Genomic DNA, 18,595 nt, shown 5'->3' with positions numbered 1-18,595 from the left:
CTCTCCTCCACCCATGTGCTTGTCTGAGATCAGAATTTGGCTCCTGATGGGTATTTCCACACAGTATTTACCACCCTAGAAGCAGTGATTATATTTAATGGCAGAATTTCAGTTGACTTCTCAATATGTATTGAGTTGACCTTTAAGTTAAACCACAGATTAATTTTTTTTAGTTGTCTCTTTAAGTACATTTATAGACCTCTCTGTTCTGATTAGCATAACGGTAGATAGAGGAAAGTTACCTGCCTCAGATTATTTGTTGAAATCAGAGAAATTGCATCCTTTTCTCCAGCAGGCAAAATATTTTGGCCCCCTCTAACCACTGTATGCATTAGTTTTGTTGCAGAATGGTTTTGGTTTATACACAGAGAAGCCCAAGTGGGTATCAGTTTGCTTGAAAGCCCAGAGCCTGCCATTGATTTCACATAAGTAAATCTTCTCCCTGGAAGTTGGTGGAAGTCAATGAAGCTTCCCTGGGATTGAGTGGCTCTCCTGCAGGCAGCAGGAGCAAGGCTTTGGTGTGCTGGGTGCTGCTGGCAGGGATTCTTGCCTCTTTGCTACCTGACATGCAGAAAAAGTTCTTCAGAGATATGTAGGGAGCTCCTTGATGCTAAATCATTGAAAAAATACTCAGACATCCTAAATGGACACAGTGTCTCACTGCCTGTAGAAATTTGCACTTCTCCAATTTTGTTAAAAATGAAATCCTCAGTAGCATCTGTTCCTCTGCATACTGACTGCCACAGGAGCTGTTGGAAGGAGATTTTGGTTTTGTTTCCTTTGACACCTAAGAGTTTTGCTGCACGTTCATCTCGTGCCACCCTTTCCTGGGTGGCAGCTCATGGCTTTAGGGACATGGGTGACAGCAGCCTCAGCTCTGGGTGTTGATTGTTTGTCTGTGTGTAACCCATAGAGCAACCAGCTGGCTCTGTGTGCCCCCAGGGATGGTAAAATCCCCATCCTCCCAATTAGCAGCCATTTGTGAGCCCACCCTGCCTGCAGGAGAGCTCGGGATGGCTGTGGGTCCCTGCACAGGTGCTGGGCTGCTGGACCCTCACCTGCACCCTCACCACATAGAAATAAATGCAAAGATAAATGCAGAAAGGAGCACAGAGTCACAATGAGACCATGGAATGTGCCAGCTTTTACCCCCAGGCAAATTTTCATGTCTCTTTTAGGAATCTTTGTAAATGAGGGCCAAGCTCCAAGGCCCCAGCTCAGGGACAAGTTGGGCTCATGCATTGTGTGAGCTCCTGTGAATTCCTACATAAGTCTGTGGGGTGACTTACAGGCTTTGTAGTATGCATAACCTTCAGCAATTTGCTGAATCAGGGCCTAAATACTGAAATATTCTTCAATAGTTCTGGCTCCACTATGAAACTCTAGAAGGCACATTTCCCTCTCAGTGTCTCTCCATAAGACCCATCAATGATAATGGAGTTACATTAGGCACATCTAAAGTTAATTATACAGTTACCTCCCTCTTGGCCTGTTTGTCAAAAAGAATACGATAAAAAAAATCCTCTGTCTTCTAATATCTATTTTTATTTGAATTTTGATCTGCCATCTAGGCAAAAGAGTAAAGACCACACTGAGAAGACCTTTGGTAGGTGGGTCTGGATGTCTGTTGGCTGAGAGCCAGCGTGGGAAATGTTGTGTTAAGCAAATTTGAAGAAAAAATTCTATTGAAACCAAAGCAAAAGAATATTTTGGGCAGGCTCTTCCTTTTAAAAATTAAGTGGGTGGCTTTAAGAGATGCTGATTTATTTTGGAGTATGGGTTTAGAGGCATGCTTCAATTGGAAAAAACAAATTCTAATGTTCACTAAAAACTCAGGAATTTATAATTCAGAGAAGAGGTTGAATGAAACAGTAGATCCAGAAATCTTGCAATTCACTGCATATTAAAAAAGAAATATTTTTAGTGTTTGTTTGGCTGATTTTTTTAAACATGATTTCACATTTAAATATGGTGAGACAAAATCCTCTATCCCAAGCACAGGTCTCTGAATATCTTTATTTTGGTATGTGAGCATATTGCTGGAGGATGCCAGGTTTGCCTAGGGATCCAGTAGCTTTGACATACTCTAGTTTACAGTACCTGGAGTGTGCTCAGTTGCTAATGCATTTTGCATGCAAGATCACTGTGCTTCAGCATGACAGCCAGGAAAAATGTCACTTTCTTTTTAATTGCAGCAGGACTTAATTTGGGGGAGAAAAAAAAAATCAAAAATTAAAATCGCTTTCTTTGTTAGAGAATTGTTCTACAAGAGTCCAGTCAGAAAGCTTTTGGTACTTAATGAAGTCCAATTCCTCCCTGAGCATTCCCGTGAGCTCCCATGGAAGCCAGCAGGAGTTGCACATGGGTACCGAGGGCAGCATTTTGCCCTTAGGACTGAATTTCCCAACTGACTATTCTTTTAGACTCTCTTTTGATTAACAATCTGTTTGCAGCAGGCTAGGGCCAGGGAGGCAGTGTATACCCCACTGTTCAAATCTGTGGCAAAATATTCTACAGAGAGCTACTTAATAAATATCAACTTGCTCCAATAGTCTTTGAGAAATACCTCAACAGATAGCAATCAATCGAGGGCTGAGTTGGGAAAAAAAAAAATACAAAAGGACATCAAAGAGGTTCTCATTCCCAGTCTATTGCTCTATTTAAGGGTCCTATAATTCGGTGAGGTTGTGTGCTAAATAATTTGTAAGCCTTCAGAACATCCAGGTTATTGTTTGTGGACAGATGGTGCATCACATTTTATTGCTTATTCCTTCTGTGGTTTCTCATATGCAGGACTGATGTGCACTCTGAAGTCTTTGTTTCCTTGCTAAAATCTCTAATCTAAAACAGGCAATCAAGCACACAGACAGTGCTTCAGAAAGCATAATCATACTTTTAAAGGGGGAAAAAAAACATTTCAGCTGCAGTTAGGAAGCAGATGTGTTCCCTGAAAATGTAAAAGGTTATCAGAAGTATTAAAATAGGGAAATAGACACGGAATTCGGGAGCGCTGGGAAGAGCATGTATTTTCTCCCAGCACTGCAGGGTAGGTGTGCCTTTTCCTAGGCTACCTGCTTTGTATCTGCCTCTCTGTGGAGCTGGTGTAGCAAAAGCCTTCGGAGACCGGCTTTTGCTTCCACCTTTCCCCTGAGATTGGCAGTCTTTGTCTTTTACAGGCAAGGAGCAGCCGTGCTGTGATCCTGGAACCGCTGCTGCCCCGAAGAGTTAAATCATGTTGATATACAGGAAGGAAATGGAATAGACTAACTCTACTCTTTTCTTCCTACGGATTTTTCTTTTTATTCTGAAGATAGAATTACTGTTTGTAAGCATCTGAAAGTCATTAGTGGCTCTGCAGTCTGTCAGGTGCCGACGCAAAAAACTGCTGAAACTGAACGGGTTCCTGTGCGGAGTGCTGGGAATTTGTCATGTGCTGATGAGCAGTTATAATAATATATGAGCAAATCACAAGCATTCTGCAAATTAATCAAATTTTTTTTCCCCTTCTCCCTTGTCTCTGGGAGAGTGGCTTTGCCGGCAGACGTAGGTGAAGCAGTTTTACTCACAGATGGTAGCTCTGGCATCAGATGGAATTTATATAACAGTAATTCTGATTTCCTGCCAAAGTAGCACTGAAAACACCAGGGAGATTGTACAAGACAAGTCATGTGGTTTTGCTGAGGTTGTTGTGGGAAGTTTAAGGGGGGAAATCTCAAATTTTCCTCTTTGCATTTATTGTTTTAGCCTGAAGGGCCAGAAATCGTACACCATTCTGCCATCGGCGAAATCCAACACATCTTTTTTTATGAATTGCGCTGAAAGAGTGCTTCCCAGCTGTTGGAACTGCTGGCGGGGAGGGAGCCACATGACTCCTCATCCTTTCCCTTTCCATACAAGGATTAAAGAGGGGAGGGTTCAAAAGGTTGCTGCACTACATGTTGGAGTGAGGCAGGGTCTCCCTTCCCAGGAAGCGATGCCATGTTCACTTAGGTTATACTCCCTCTGGCATAACAAAACACAGGGGGCTGTTCAGGGCTTCAGGAAACACACTGCCAGTGGGTCTCCCTCCTCATTAAAGTGGGAGGGTTTTGAATGAGGTTAGTTGGGTAGATTAAGGCTATTAGTTGTGTCTCTGATGACATTTCCAGTTTGATCAGTGAAAAACAGAGACGTGGGGTTTTTTTACCCGTTAAGGTAAGTGCTTGGTGCACTTGTTATTTGGCTTTTGCTCAGATGAAACATGCACTGATCTGATGGCAGATCCTATCCTGAGTCAGAGCAGCACAGATCTGTTCAAGCCACGGGCTGGCAGCAAGGATGAGAGAGCAGAATAAGGCCCGGTGGCTTCTGAATTGGATCACGTTTTTAAAAACAAAAGCAGTCTTCCCTGGAAAAATATGACAGTGTTTTTATAATAGCCACATATTGAGTAATGCATGGAGCATCGCAGGACTGCTGTGACACTAAAAGAAAAAAATAGAGGCAAGCAGAATGGGAGAACTTTCAGGGGCTGTTTTTAATAAAGAGGTGAATTCTTTCTGCAGTAGGAAAAATGATAAAAAGATGGCGTATCAGCTACATTATGCAACAAAGTAATGCTGCTGTGTTTTTATAATGTAAGGCACTGCCCATTTGTTTTGGTTTACGTGACTGCAGTGAAATAAGTGGATTAGACTGAAACTTTAGCATGCTTCATTGCAGCTGGTTGCAGACATCTGTCATTCCTCAGCCATACATTCTGGATCATGCCAAGAAGAAAAAGCAAAGTCTGACACCTTTCATTTTAGAGAGCCTTTTATAGAAAAGAAAAGGAGAAGGGGAGAAAGCATTTCCTTTGTGACTTGATAAAAAAAGACACTTTTTTTCTGTGACAACACCAACAGCACTTTCCAGAGGGAGAGGTCCTGCAAAGTTTATGCTCAATTTACTCTTTGCAGCCCTTTAATTTTTACTGTTTGATCTCCTGGTTTGTTGAATGGGATATAATAAAAATATGTTGGTTTATTTTTTTACGGAAACATTAGCTATATGTACACCTACATCAGAAATGTGCCTGGTGAAAGGGTGGGTTGCTGTGAGTTCCCACTCAGGCTGTGCTCATGGTAATGCTGTGATGTGATGGCACATAATGCAGAAGCATTGCCAATAATGAGTGGTTCTGAGAACTCCACTCACCAAATCCCATAAACAGATAATAGTGATGTTTTAGCAGAATGATTAGTGGCGTTGTGAGCTACTCCTGGATAATTTGAAATATTAGCTATTAGTGAGCTAGATATTTATTTACTTAATGTGTTTTGTTCTTCAGTCTCTCTACTAACACAAGCTGGAGTTAGAGAATTGTGAGGTACATGACAAGTGATAATGTGACAAAATACCTTCTAAATTACCCCAGTTATGTGAAAAAGCAACAACGAAAATGAAAGGAGAACATGGTTGGTCTAAGTGACATCATACATGCAGAAAACAGACATTCTAGCTTAGGATCTCACTTCAGCAAATGTTATAGCACATGGATAATTCCATCCCTTCCCACCTAGGTGATTTATGGACCGTTGGACTGGTGGGGAGGCTGGGTATCCTTACGGGGCTGTGCACAGAGGGGGCAGGTCTTTGTATGGCTCAGGCTGTGTGACTGTCCAGTTTGACACCAGCTGAGGATGTGACACATCCAAATGTTGGCAGGAAAGAAAGCTGAGCGTGGGATTTTTAAAATTCCATTCTGCCAAATAAAATGAATAAACGCAAGACAGTTACCCAGAGTGAAAGAGAAAATTCTATTGCACTTATGAATTGCTAGGCAGAATAAAGGATATTTGGTAGCAAAATCACTAACAAGGTCTTTCCTATTAGCTTCTGAATTGAATGTTCTCTTTACTAAAATCCCAGTGCCACCAGTATAGCATTTATTCTGGGAAATCATAGGTACATTAAATTCAAATACAGCTTCATTCAAGAAGTGGTAAATGCTCCCTGAAATAATAAATATTTACTGAGACAATTAAAAATTATGACAGAACATTAGCGAGAAAACTTGTGAATGACCTAGTAGGAAAACTGAGATATTTTGCTCAAGGGGGTTAGAATGGGAATATAATGTTATTGAAGTGATTAAAACAAGTAAAGGAGTGAATAGACATAGCAATTAATTGAAATATGTAAGTAAAGGCAAAGGTGGGACTCTGAGCATGTAATTTTGATGATCAGAAGAACTTGGGGTTAGTTAATATTAAAGAAAAGTCTGTCAATTACCTTCCAAATGTGTTTCCTTAGTTGCAGTCTCCCGAAAGCACCAGAGAAAAGGAAGGCTGTGAGGACTGTGCCCGGCTCACTCACTGGGCTTGGGTACCTCTCCCCTCTCATGTGGAGGGGCCCAGGCTGCCGAGATGAAGGGACACATCAGGGTTTGGGAGAACAGGGATTGGTACCAGACAGGAGGAAATGGCTGGAAATGAAAGCTTGGCCAAAACACAAGCTGCTGTGAGTTTAGGATTATGAAAAGGATTATGATTTCTGTAACCATTATGACTTTAGTCAGAGTTTGCCTGCTTTTTACAACAGGTATCTAGTGCCCTTGATAAGAACTCTGTCCTCTACTTATGTGTATAAACCAAAGTAAATAAATATGTAAAATTAAATGTAATTAAATTTCCCAAAGCATGGGACAATGATAGTCTGGCATTTCAAGCTCAATCAATGACAGCATTCCCACTAACCTCGTTTGGAGCCCGCTGAGGCTCCGGGCTCGTAACTCATGTTTGTCATGTCAGAACCTGAACTGATGCCATTGTGCACAGGGCACCATGTGTGCACCCACCAGCCGAGGTCTGAGACACACAGATCCTGAGAAAGCACAGCCTTCTGTGCTTTATCTCAGAAATGTAGCTTTACAGGGTTCCCATAAGTTTAATATTTGTTCAGGAAGACCTTTTCAGCTATTCTGCTGAGGCTATTCCTTTCTTCCAAGAAGAGATCCATTTCCCTTCTAAATCAAAAGTTCCTGTGTGAATAACTTCTTCTGAAAAAGAAACAAATTCTGTGCTGAGTGGCTGGAGCTGAGTAATTCTGTTGTTTTACCAACTCTGCAAGAAATGGGAAATGTTTGTTTTCCCAGGACTTGCAAGTCTCTGTTACACCATCAGTGATTTCACTGCCCATTTCCTAATTCTCTTGTATTTAGTGCACTACAGATGGCTAACAAGTTCATTACTCTACCTCCAAATAATTATAATTTCCATGTTCCAGATACTACAGGAAAAAAATGTTAAATTAGTGATATTTTCCATAGTTTTGTGAGTGAATCATTCAGTAATTCATCACCATATTGATGAAGGACATCAGTAGAATTTATCAGGAGTGCCCAGGTGGCTGTTAACCTCTGTGTCAGACCAACCTGCACTTGGCTGTGTTACATAGCAGGGCTGATTTGTTGGTGGTTTTTACTTCTCTTGCTTTTAAAGGAAACTTCAGTGTGTGATAATTAGTGACTGTAGCCTTTTGAGACAGGAATTGAATAATTATTATAAGAACAGTTTTTATTTTAGGGGGAATGTGTGAAATTAACATAATATTTTAATAATATGTGTTAAAGGCAAAGTGTAGCACCAAATTTTGCTTTTCTCTGTCGTCATTAAACATTTTAGTACACTCATCAGCAAGCTGAAATACTTATTTGGAAACACCAAGCACTGGGTAAGGCACTAACTTAAGAATAGGCTCTACCTTTGATTAATTTCAGAAAAGCCATGCAGGTATCTGAGGGTTTAATTCAATCCAACTATTGAAGTTTTTTTGTTCAAGTAAAAATCCTTGATAAAATCAGTTACAGATTAGGTCTTTTTATTTTCCAGCTCTTCTGCAGCCAGTGACAGTTCAGTGAATTGCCACCCTGCCATTGCAGGTGCCCATACACTGAGTGTCCATCTCTGCAGGACACCAGGAATGCAGTGTCATGTGGTGCTTTGGGGTGGGTGCTGACCTTGGCATGTTTTTCTTTTTTCCAGACATCCTTTTATTGATTTAGGATCAGGCTGCTGGCTGTGTTTTGTCATGTGCTGAGTCTTCACCCCAAAGTTATCCTCCCCAAATTAAGATCTTTCCAGTAACTCACAGCAGGAGAAAGGCTTTCCAGGTGGCAGCATGTGAGCTGCTCCGAAGTGCCCCATATCAGTGAGGAGGGATTTAAGTAAAGACACTGGTGCCATGGGCAGTTCATCTGAGGACCTCTAAGGATTCAGCAGGACTGAGCCTGGTAATGAAGGAATTCAGCTGAAAGGAGGGTGATCAGAGGTTGCCCTTGCTTTAGGAGTCCCAATGGAAACATGTAACCCAAAGCCTTAGCCTTGGTCACTGGAAGTGTTCCCCGGTCTTCTTAAAATCCAGATATCTCTACATTTTTTAAAAAATGTTGTTCCAGAGGAAATCACCAAAAATACCTCAGATAAAGCTTTTTTGTTTTATGACTTTTCATGGTCAACATGAAATAGAGTTTTTAAAATTCAATTTTTTCTTTTTTTTTTTTTTTTTTTTGTAATCCAAGTAACATATAAACTTCACAGCATATTGAAATTTTCCCAGAAGATCATCTTGGTTGGTCTTGGACCTGTGCGTAAATAACCATATACTTTTCAATTGTTTTATAAAAACTTTTATTACAGATACCAACCTGATTGGGTGTATTTTAATCTGTCTGGTATTTGGGGAGTTTCATAAAATGCATATTTTGAGACCAATAAAGTGGAATGGCTCAATCAGAGCCATTATTGTCTATTGGACAAATATATTTATTCAGCATTTTCCCATCCATACTGTTATGCTCCAGATCCGAATGGCTGCTTTAGAGCCATTCTGCTCTCCTGGGTAATGCATGCAGTACTTGGGATGTTTGCTGTGGATAGGAAATGTATTTATGAAAATTTATACGTTAAAAAAAGGAAATTGCACTAGCCAAGATTTAAATGAAAATAGTTTTCCCTTTGCAAATGCCTGTTATTATGCTCTAATATACTTTCAAATGGCAGTGTTCACCAAGATGCCTGGGACCTGGAGGCTGTGGTCTGAGAGAGACATGAGCTCAGCCCAGCAGTCACTGCCAGAGAACTGGAGATGCTCGAAAAGCCTCTCTGCAAACACAGAAAGCACCCGGCCATCGTTGCCTGCTGTTACTTCTGAGGCAGCACGCACTTCATGTGCTTAGAGATGATTGTACCTCAAATACAACCTTGTGTGGGGGAAAAAGGACTCAAAGCAGCTCCGGGCAGCACCTGGGGAGGTGCGGGCTTACTGAAGGTGTGAGTGCAGGCTTTGCTGGGCAGCAGATGTGTGATTACATGGACCATTCCACCAGCAGCGTTATGGGACCAAGCATCCCGGTGCAGCAGGCAGTGCCCATCCATCTGAGCCCCTGCAGCCACTCCTGCTCCAGTGCCCAGGGCTGGCCAGAGCTGCCCTGCCCGTGGGGCACTGCTACAGTGGCCCAGCAAGTCCAGTCCAGACCTTCAGTGTCCAACATCCCAACTAAAGGGAATTGTTTCCGAGAAATTCAAGCCTTTGAGGCTTTTTCAAATATCTCTTTGCGAGGGAATAATTTGTTTTAAAGAGGTAATTGCTGTTATTTTTGATTTTCACCAAAAGGATTTTCTTAAACCAGGCAAAGAAATCTGAAATGAGTTTGCCGTATTGCATCTCAGTAAGTGCTATAGCCATTGGCCATCTAAGGAAAAACATTCTGTCAGATAATCATGGCCATTTTTGCATTTTAAGGGAACAAATGTCATATCTAAGAAACACATTTTATTCAGAGCTTAATTATAATTTATAGTACATTGCACAGCATTTGTTTTCTGTTCATCATGTTATTGCTCTTCTGTCTTTCCCCTAAATTTATGCATTAAATCGCGTGTGTGTGTGTGTCTGTATGCGTGTATCTGTGTATATATGTACACATATGCAATATAATACAAAGTGGTGTAGTGGGGACAACAGACGGCTTGTGTGTGATGTATTATTGGCATTTTTCTTTCAAATTACCATTTTCTTGCTGCTTTGGGAGAAAGCCATGATTTTGCTGTGATTAGTACACTTTTAACAATCTGGAATAAATTCCTGATCTTATTCATGTGACTAGCTCAATGCCCATTTTTACGTTTTAGTGCAAACCCCTACATATGTGCCTGCAATACCACAAAAATAAGATGTTTCTTTGTGGAAATTTTATAGAATTTGGATGCCGATCAAATATTTTTAGAAGTGGAGAATTAATGCGGCTTGACCATGTAAATGATTTTTTTAATGAAAAAGAGTTTAGTATTCATCACTCTTTCTCTCTCTCGTTTGTGTATTCCTTTGTGCTAATCTTAAATAATGGATCCATATCAAAGTTAATAAATTAGTAACTATTAGCAGTGTTTGGATTACAGTGAGTAACCCAGTGCCACTTCATTGACATTGACTTTTTATGTGTTCCAGTAATACATTTTGAGTTTCAAGGATTAGACAAAGCAAAATACAGTTTGGCATGTACTTGAATCTTTAACAACTCTTGGGCAATGGTTTTGTTTAAATCCAAGGCCCTTACTTGAGGTAAACTTTCATTTAAGTGGCTGTAAACCCCAGACTGAGATCCATGTCTTTCTCAAAACCTACAGTTTCTGACTGTTCAGCTGATGCACCATGTTGGGCTGCATCAGTCATGCCATGTTATGAAACCTAACGCGATGTGACTGATGCAGCTTGACATGAAGTGTCACAAAGCAACATATCACATCATAAACTTGAAAGAAAAGAAAACAATCTTTACTTTTTTTTTTCCCTCAAAGCCTAAATTAATGAAGCAGCATATATTTTTAAAAAGGTGGACTAGTTTCAAACACTGAGGAATTTTTCTTAATATGGGTCTGCAGAAAACTTTTCCATCCTGGCCAGAAGGTACCTCTTACCCATGCTCCTTGTGCTCCCTAAAATTCAGTCAAAACTAGAGAAGATGATGAGCCTAGGTCCCTTCAGCACTGCCAACCCTCCTGGGTCTGATCCTGGAGGTTTAGATCACTTTTAGAGGAGAGGCTCCAGCAGGTGCTGGAAGTGATCACCCCTCCTGGGGAAATCCATACATGCTAAAAGTGTTCTTTGAGTCCAGCCATCATTGTTGTCATTTTAGATAATTTGGATTATTATTTTCTGCTCTTCCATTTCCTTAGACTGTCAGCTTCCATCCAGAGGATTGCAAAGTCTCTCCACATGCTCAGTCACAGCCTTCATAGAACATAGCTCCACAACAGGATTATTTCAGCTGCAAACAATACATTGTCCTCCATCCTGATTTTTGATCAGAGAAAGATGCACACCATAGTTTGCCCCCCTAGTCCACCCACTTTCATTCTAATTCTTTTTACTACGATTGCAATGCATATCACATCATCTCCTGAACTATCAGGAAGATTCCTTTCTTCTTTTCTTTTTCGTCTTTTTTTTTTTTTTTTCTGGAGGGCTTTCATATAATTTTATTGGGAGATATATAGTGGGTAAAATGCATATGAACTATAGATGCTAAGGAAGGACCTACCAACCACTGCTAGATAAAGCATTATAAATTTATGGCCAACTTATCTGGGAAGGGTTATTTTAAGAGCCTGCTGCCCACAACAAGTTTTGGAGCTAAAATTAATGAATGGGGATACCTAAAAGAAATGGGAATTTTCCTTCACCCCTTAGTTACAAGCAAATTGCAGATATTGTTATCTTTGCAAGCAAGAATAATCTCTACTTTTTGTACTACTTCTGCTGTAAACAATGTACCGCTTGCTTTCCTATGACCCTCACTCTGTATACATATTTATATATTATTCATATCGGATTAAAAATGAATGTGCTCTTTACCACAGTTGTACTGCATAGTGACAATACAAATTAACTTATTGTGTACTTACTTTTCACAAGGCAGTGATGTGAAATTTTGATGGCCTGAAAAAGTAAGTCGTGGGAGAAGCAATGCAGAACTGAATCCTTGTAGGTGCACTTTATATTGTCTGATTTATTAAAGTGCCTTGAATTAATAAATGACATTCTCTGCATGGAATTTTGAACACGGGTTTGAACTTGGTTCAGTGGTGGGCAAAAAAGAGTTTGCTTTTAGTCTGGTGCATGTGAGGTGGTTAGCTCCAGCCATGCTTTCTGCATTCCTTGCTTAGAGTTTGTTCTTTGCAGGAAAGAATTAGGATGTCTGTTTATTAAGAGCTGGTTGGTGAGATCGCAGCATCATGGAGTGGCTTGGGTGGAAGGGACACTAAAAATCGTCTCTTTCCAACCCTCCTGCTGTGGGCAGGGACACCTTCCACTATCCCAGGTTACTCCAAGCCTGGAACACTTGGAGGGATGGTGCAGCCACAGCTTCTCTGGGCAACCTGTGCTAGGACTACTCTCAGAGGGAAGAACTTTTTCCTAATATACAACCTAAACCCTCTGTCTGTCAGTTTGAAGCCATTCCCCCGTGTCCTGTCACTCTAGGCCCCTGTAAATAGTCCCTGTCCATCTTTTTTGTCAACCCATTAAGGTACTGAAAGGCCATAATTAGGTGACCCCTGAGCCTCCTCTTTTCCAGGCTGAACCATCCCAATTCTCTCACGCTTTCCTTACAGGAAAGGTTCTCCATCCCTCAGATCCTCTTGGTTCCTCCTCAGGACTCGCTCCAACAGCTGGAGGCACAACACACATAATAAAGAGGCACTTTGGAGGCTTGGGGGGGCAGTAACACTTCTGGTAGTCTTCAGCCTATGAAAGCAAAGGGTAAAGGGGAGCTTTCCATCCTTGAGGAAGGAAACAAGGCTGCATTCCTGGGGCAAGGGCTCAGGGCACCAAGTGTCCTTCCCCTGTGTAGCAAGTAGCATGTTTTGGGGGACTCAGCCTTCAGGTGGTGGTGCTGTTATTACAGTAGAAATGGCAAGTTGTTTGAGCAGCCCAGGGTGCTAACGCTGGTTCAAGTGAATTCACTCTGCTACAGAGATGCTCATCTCCTGTGCCAGCAGCTGCCCATGCTCCCATCTCTGCTGGGAGAAGCATGGCAGCATTTCCACTCCAGCACAGGTAGCATCAGACCAGTTCACAACTGGTGTCTATTTGTTTAGCTGGTAAATTCCCACCTAAAAGCAAGGGGAGAGAGTCCAGCCCCTTCCCCATTGCAGAAAGCATAATTCTCCTCCTCTGCTACCCCAGCATCTCTTTTATGTCTGCTCTTTTCTGTGAGTAGTACTACAGCAGCAAGGGAAAATGTGCTTTTCAAATGTGGAGATAGGGTATTGTTTTTCACTTATCCTGGCTTTATGTAGATGGTCTGGCACATTTATTTATTCATTTATTTGAGCAAATTAAAGCAAGCTAAGCGCATTTGACCTCAGATGGTCCTGGTTTAAGTTAATTTGAGAGACAAAGCTCATAAAGTTCCAGTAAAACACATCAACAACTTCCCAGCATAGGTTGAAATGTGATTGTTGAAACATAACCTCCAAAACCAGATACAGCATGGAGATTTGAAGTCACAATAATCTGAAAAATATAGGAGAGCATATTGATAAGCCCTACTGAGAAGAGATATCTTTCATTCATGCCTTTGTTACATGGTCAATTGCTGTTTTATCCACAAGAAGTGCATCTATCAGATTTTGTGCATTAACATTCCTTTTCTAATCTGGCTTGGACATTTTATTTTAAAGCTGATGATAACCTTGGGCCCTGGTCCAGCAAACACTTACATGCTTGCGTATCTTTACTCACAGGAGTAATCTCACTGGAGTAAATGTTTGCAGGTTTGAGGCCTTGGCTATCTCAATCCATTATTTCTTTCCATTAAAAAGTAATCTGTGCGATTGAAATAAAGCATACAACTCTTTACCCAGAAACCCACCCAAAGACAAAGTGTGTTTATTAGACTAAGGGTCTGCACATTGTCATCCTTGAATTGCACTTCAATAAAAAAGATAATTAACAAATGTAAAGGAAGACAGTTTTGTACACGCTGTATTTACAAGAGCTCGGTTTGGATCCTGGGCTGAAGGATTTACAGCTGGGGCTGAGGAGGGAGATGGATTAGCTGCACTGCTCTGGAAATCCTAAGCAGAGAATTTTTGAAATGCAGTTTATTGAGGAAGGGCGATGGCCCCTTCCAGCAGAAGAGGGGCTCCGGAGTGTCCCGTTTGTCCGGGCTGTGCAATGTCCGTGGGCTAAAGCAAAAACTAACCGGGCTGTGTCTGTCACGCAGGTCACCGGCCTTTCCAGTGCAGATACTGCCCCTACAGTGCCTCTCAGAAGGGAAACCTGAAGACCCACGTGCTCTGTGTGCATCGCATGCCTTTCGACAACAGCCAGTACCCCGACCGCAGGTTCAAGCGCTCCAGAGTCGACTCGGAAGCTGCTGGGAGTTTGGAGGAGCCGGCGGCTGCCAAGGCAGGGAGCTCGGCAGAGCTGCCCGACGAGGGCACCAAGGCCCAGGAGTGATGCCCAGCGGGTCCAGCCCTGCTCTGCTGTAGCCTTTTACCCCGGCTTGGGACTCGTGGTTGGTGAGGGCTGGCTTAATAAACCCCTTCCAGGGAAAGGGATGGCGTGCCAGTTCCCAGAAGGGTCCAGAATGCTGAAAACATTCAAATATATGTATATGTACATGTACCCACACATGTACATATATATATGTGTATTAACAGACACAGAGATATCCAGTCATACCCAAACTGAATATATATCTACACACACATGCACACACAAAATACACACATTCCATACATATGTGTGTGTGTGTAAATATATATATTACACATGCAAAATAAATTTCCAGCCCTTGAAAATGGCTGCTAAACAGTTACCTGGCAACTAGTACTTCCAAACAATGTAGGTGCGATAATAAAGTGATTTAAAAATGTTAGGAGGTCGTTAGTTATTCAAAAAAGCAGGGCAATTTTAAACTTAAAAGTGGTCTTTGTCCAAAAATAATGCTCTTAACAGAAAAATGATACCCTCTAAACGATATAGTGTTGCCTTGAAGATTGAGGGGCTGTGTTTTCATTGTTGAAAACACCTTTATAATATGACACCAGCTGCTGTCATTTGCCTAGCATAGTAATGAGATGCCTTGGTAGACTGCCATGGTGCCAGTCTGACTGGAGCTGTCATTGCAGAGAAAATCAATTCAAGTGGTGTTGCAACTGCAGTGTAGGAGAAACCTTAGACGGCCCATAAGCTGGGGTCAGTACTGACCTATTTTGAAAAGTATTGTGATATTACATTTTCTTTTTTTTTTTTTTTTGTTAATATACAGCCAAATGAATCAATGGTCAGAAAATAAAAATCTGCAGCCCAATGTGTGATTGCAGATTTGAAATGTAATTCCATTTTTTGTAATCATCTTGCAGTATTGAGGGAAATGCTTTTATTCCTTTTTTTTCCTTGTTGAAGAAGTTGCTATAAATGTAGAAGTACAATATATAGAAATATTGTTTAGTAAAACTAGTCAGCCTTATCTATAGAAGGAACTGGTGAGAAACAGAATTTTATTATATAGGAGGTTGATAATTTTTTTCTTCTGGTCTTTACTTGTCTTATTGAGTTTTTTTCAAACTTCCTTTCGATTCCTTTTTTTTTTTCCTTACACTTGAATGAAGGATTCCCTGGTCATGGTTATTTTTCATGTATTAGTTTTTGTAAGTGTTACAGACACAGTGCAGAAGTTTCTTCTGGAGCAAGCCCTTATAAAGTAGCTTGACCTAAAATATGAATCCAAGCTTTCTGCTCTTTGTCTCTAATGAAAAAGAAAGTGTTTTAGATGATATTTCTTTGGTTTTGTAAAACAAATGTGTTCTATATTTTTGCAGACTTTAGCTTTTTTACTGATTGGATGCTCCAAATTTGGTAAGGTCTTTGCCACATAGGAAGCTTTTGAGAGACTATAACAAACCACATAAAAAGTAAGAAAAATAACTAAAGGTTTATTCTGAAATTCTCTGAATGGCATAAAATTTTATCCTTCTAATGTACTTCCTTTGATAGAAGCAAAATTGGTGCTGTTTATCATGATAGTAGAGAAGTATTAACTTCTTCTAAAGCAAAATCATCCAGACTTAAGAAAAAAAAAAAGAAAAAAGTAAAAAAAAAAAAAGTCAATATTTCTTTGCAGGCTGGGAGCACAGAGTAAAACCCCAGGGCCTTAAAACTTCAGCTCTGCCTAAAGCAGTTTACAAAAAATACTAAACTGCAATCAATGTAAATAAAATTCTTAGCGCTACCCTGAGACTGGAAAAAAAAATCTCAGGCTAATAAGGAATACGGTTTGCATATGCTGTCGGAAAGGATGTCATCCAACTGAAGTTTCAGTTTAAATGAGGTCACTGTGTAACTTGGACCCATCTGGCACAGAGCAAGCTGCTTTTCTTGTTTTTCTAGTATAGTTCTCACTGCCTTACTTAAATCGAGTTGATAAACTTAATGCAACTGTTTCTATGATCCTAGATAAAGGATTGAAATGTTATTGAACCTTTCTGACTGTAGTAAGCTTTAGGATTTTAACTGCACTACTGTGTTTGGTGACTGTGTCAGTCGCTTGCTTTGTGTGTTTGCGCCGCCTTCGGTATCTTAGCAAAAAAAAAAAAAAAGAAAAAAAAAGAAAAAAAAAAGAGAGAGAAAAAAAAAACAAAACCACCCCCCACATTCCATTTCTTGCACTTTTTGAGCTCTTTCAGTATTCTTTTGTGTCTTCTGAGCATTTTCAGATACGACAGGCAATAATTCTGTTTGTGACACTGGAAACATCTCCCGCTCCTTGTGATGTGTGTGTTGATTCCATTTGGTCGGGTGCTACTGTCCCTATCCTCCCCTCTGACATAGCCCTTTTTTCCAGAACATTTGTAACTTGTAATACAAACAAGTGACAGCAGCAGTGATGCATTGTCAGTTTCTGAATATCATCATGCTTCTCATATCTAAACATGTCAAGTTTTTTCTCTGTAACTTCTGTAGTCTGTGATACTGGTCATAATACTGTCTACATTCCTACACAAAGAAAAATTTCTATCTTGGAGGAAATCTGAGATCAATAGAGTAGAGGATTTTGTTGCTATGCTTGTAACAATTAGAAAACTTTGTATTTAAAGTTTATTCTTGGTCATTATTTATTATTATAATACATCAGTTGACAGAACTTTATTCTGGTATAGAAGTATTAAAAGTTGTTTTTTCAGCAATGACTGTTTTCTTTCTGCTGTTAGAATAAAAATGTCTTTGAAGCAGTACAGTTTTATCCAGTGTTTTACGCAATAAAACCTCTACCTCTGAAAAAAAGTTTTCCTACTTGCTTATGTTTATTAGGAACAGTTAAAACGTTATTTTCTTCAGCTTTGTCAGATTTAAAAAGAAAAAAAAATAATGCCAGTAAATTCACAGTTGTTAGGCAGTTACTGGAGTGTATTATGCTGGGTGTGTGTGCTCAGTCCACTTATTAATCTGAACAAATCTATATACAGTATATACAGATATATATTATATATATTGTGCTTAATTAAAAGACTGTGGAAATCTGTTTTAGCATGTAGTAATAATTGTTTTATATACTACTACTTATGTACTATAGAAAAAGTCTTGGGGTCTATCAAGCTTTGATTTGAAAGTGTTTGAAGTGTGTATCATACACTATGATGTATAAAGTCATGTTTTCACATTAAAAAAGATTGTTTGTATAGATCATATATTTGGCTTTAGAAGATTGTGAGGTTTATTGTTATGGTGCATGTTAAGAAAGCTGCTCACACTTCAAAGAATGTACAAGAGCAAGAGTGCTCCCATTCTCCTGGGTGAATCTTTATTCTTCCCCTTTAAGGTTTTATCTGCACATTTGAAAGCAAATAAATTAAAGGGTTTTTCACTTAGAAAAGTAAGGATGATTAACATCAAAAAAAAGATGCACCAAATCTGAGAAACTACAGCAAGTATGGGGAGGAGAGAGTAATGTGGCCTTGCTCCAAGAAAAACTGAGAAAGCAAACATGTTTCGAAAACAGAAATTTTAATATTAAATTAAGCCTGTCATACCCACAATAATATAGTTATATTCTAGCTTGCATTCTCCAGAAGGAAAAGGTACAAAAATTGTCAGAAGGGTTAAGAATTAAAGCATAGAATCATAGAAATTCAGTTTTTCAGTGGCTGAAACTCACAGTGAGGAGGTGCTGTTACTGGTGAACTTGTAGAAAGTCTCTGCAGCCAGGGGACTCATGGAGCTGCTGCCAAATTCCCTGGTCTGTGGGCAAATGCCACAGATCTCTTCATCCACAGAGAATAAAATCTGCGCTGCAATGCATCAAATTTTAATCAAAATCCAAAAATTGAATGAATTTTCTTGTGTTTCTCACCCTCTCTTGAGGGGAGCAGCCCTTCCTAGGCACAAAATGGCAGAACGTAAAAATGTGTCTTGAGGAGGGATCAGAGCTGAACTCTGCCTCTCAACAGGATCATTGTCCTTTCAGGTAACTGCTGTGCCCTGGATCCAGGGAAAAAGAACTGTCTGGGGAGAGAGTGGTGGAGAGAAAATCCCAAAGATTTTCCTGCCTTCTGGTTTCAGTAGACAG

At 40.2% G+C, this 18,595-nt stretch overlaps 1 protein-coding gene across 1 annotated transcript in view; it reads left to right on the top strand.

Moving 5' to 3' along the window:
* ZNF536 (zinc finger protein 536) overlaps window positions 1-17,480 on the top strand; it is a 289,579-nt gene extending 272,099 nt beyond the window's left edge. Inside the window, exon 8 of the mRNA XM_059857004.1 lies at window positions 14,249-17,480. Coding sequence (XP_059712987.1) covers window positions 14,249-14,484 — 236 coding nt within the window. The 3' untranslated portion in view covers window positions 14,485-17,480. The remainder of the gene's footprint in view (window positions 1-14,248) is intronic.
* Window positions 17,481-18,595: the final 1,115 nt, after the last annotated feature.

Source organism: Haemorhous mexicanus, chromosome 12 (assembly GCF_027477595.1).
Source record: "Haemorhous mexicanus isolate bHaeMex1 chromosome 12, bHaeMex1.pri, whole genome shotgun sequence".
Classification (NCBI taxonomy): Eukaryota; Metazoa; Chordata; class Aves; order Passeriformes; family Fringillidae; genus Haemorhous; species Haemorhous mexicanus.
The sequence above is the reverse complement of the archived record's forward strand: the minus strand, read 5'-3'. Positions and strand labels throughout refer to the sequence as shown.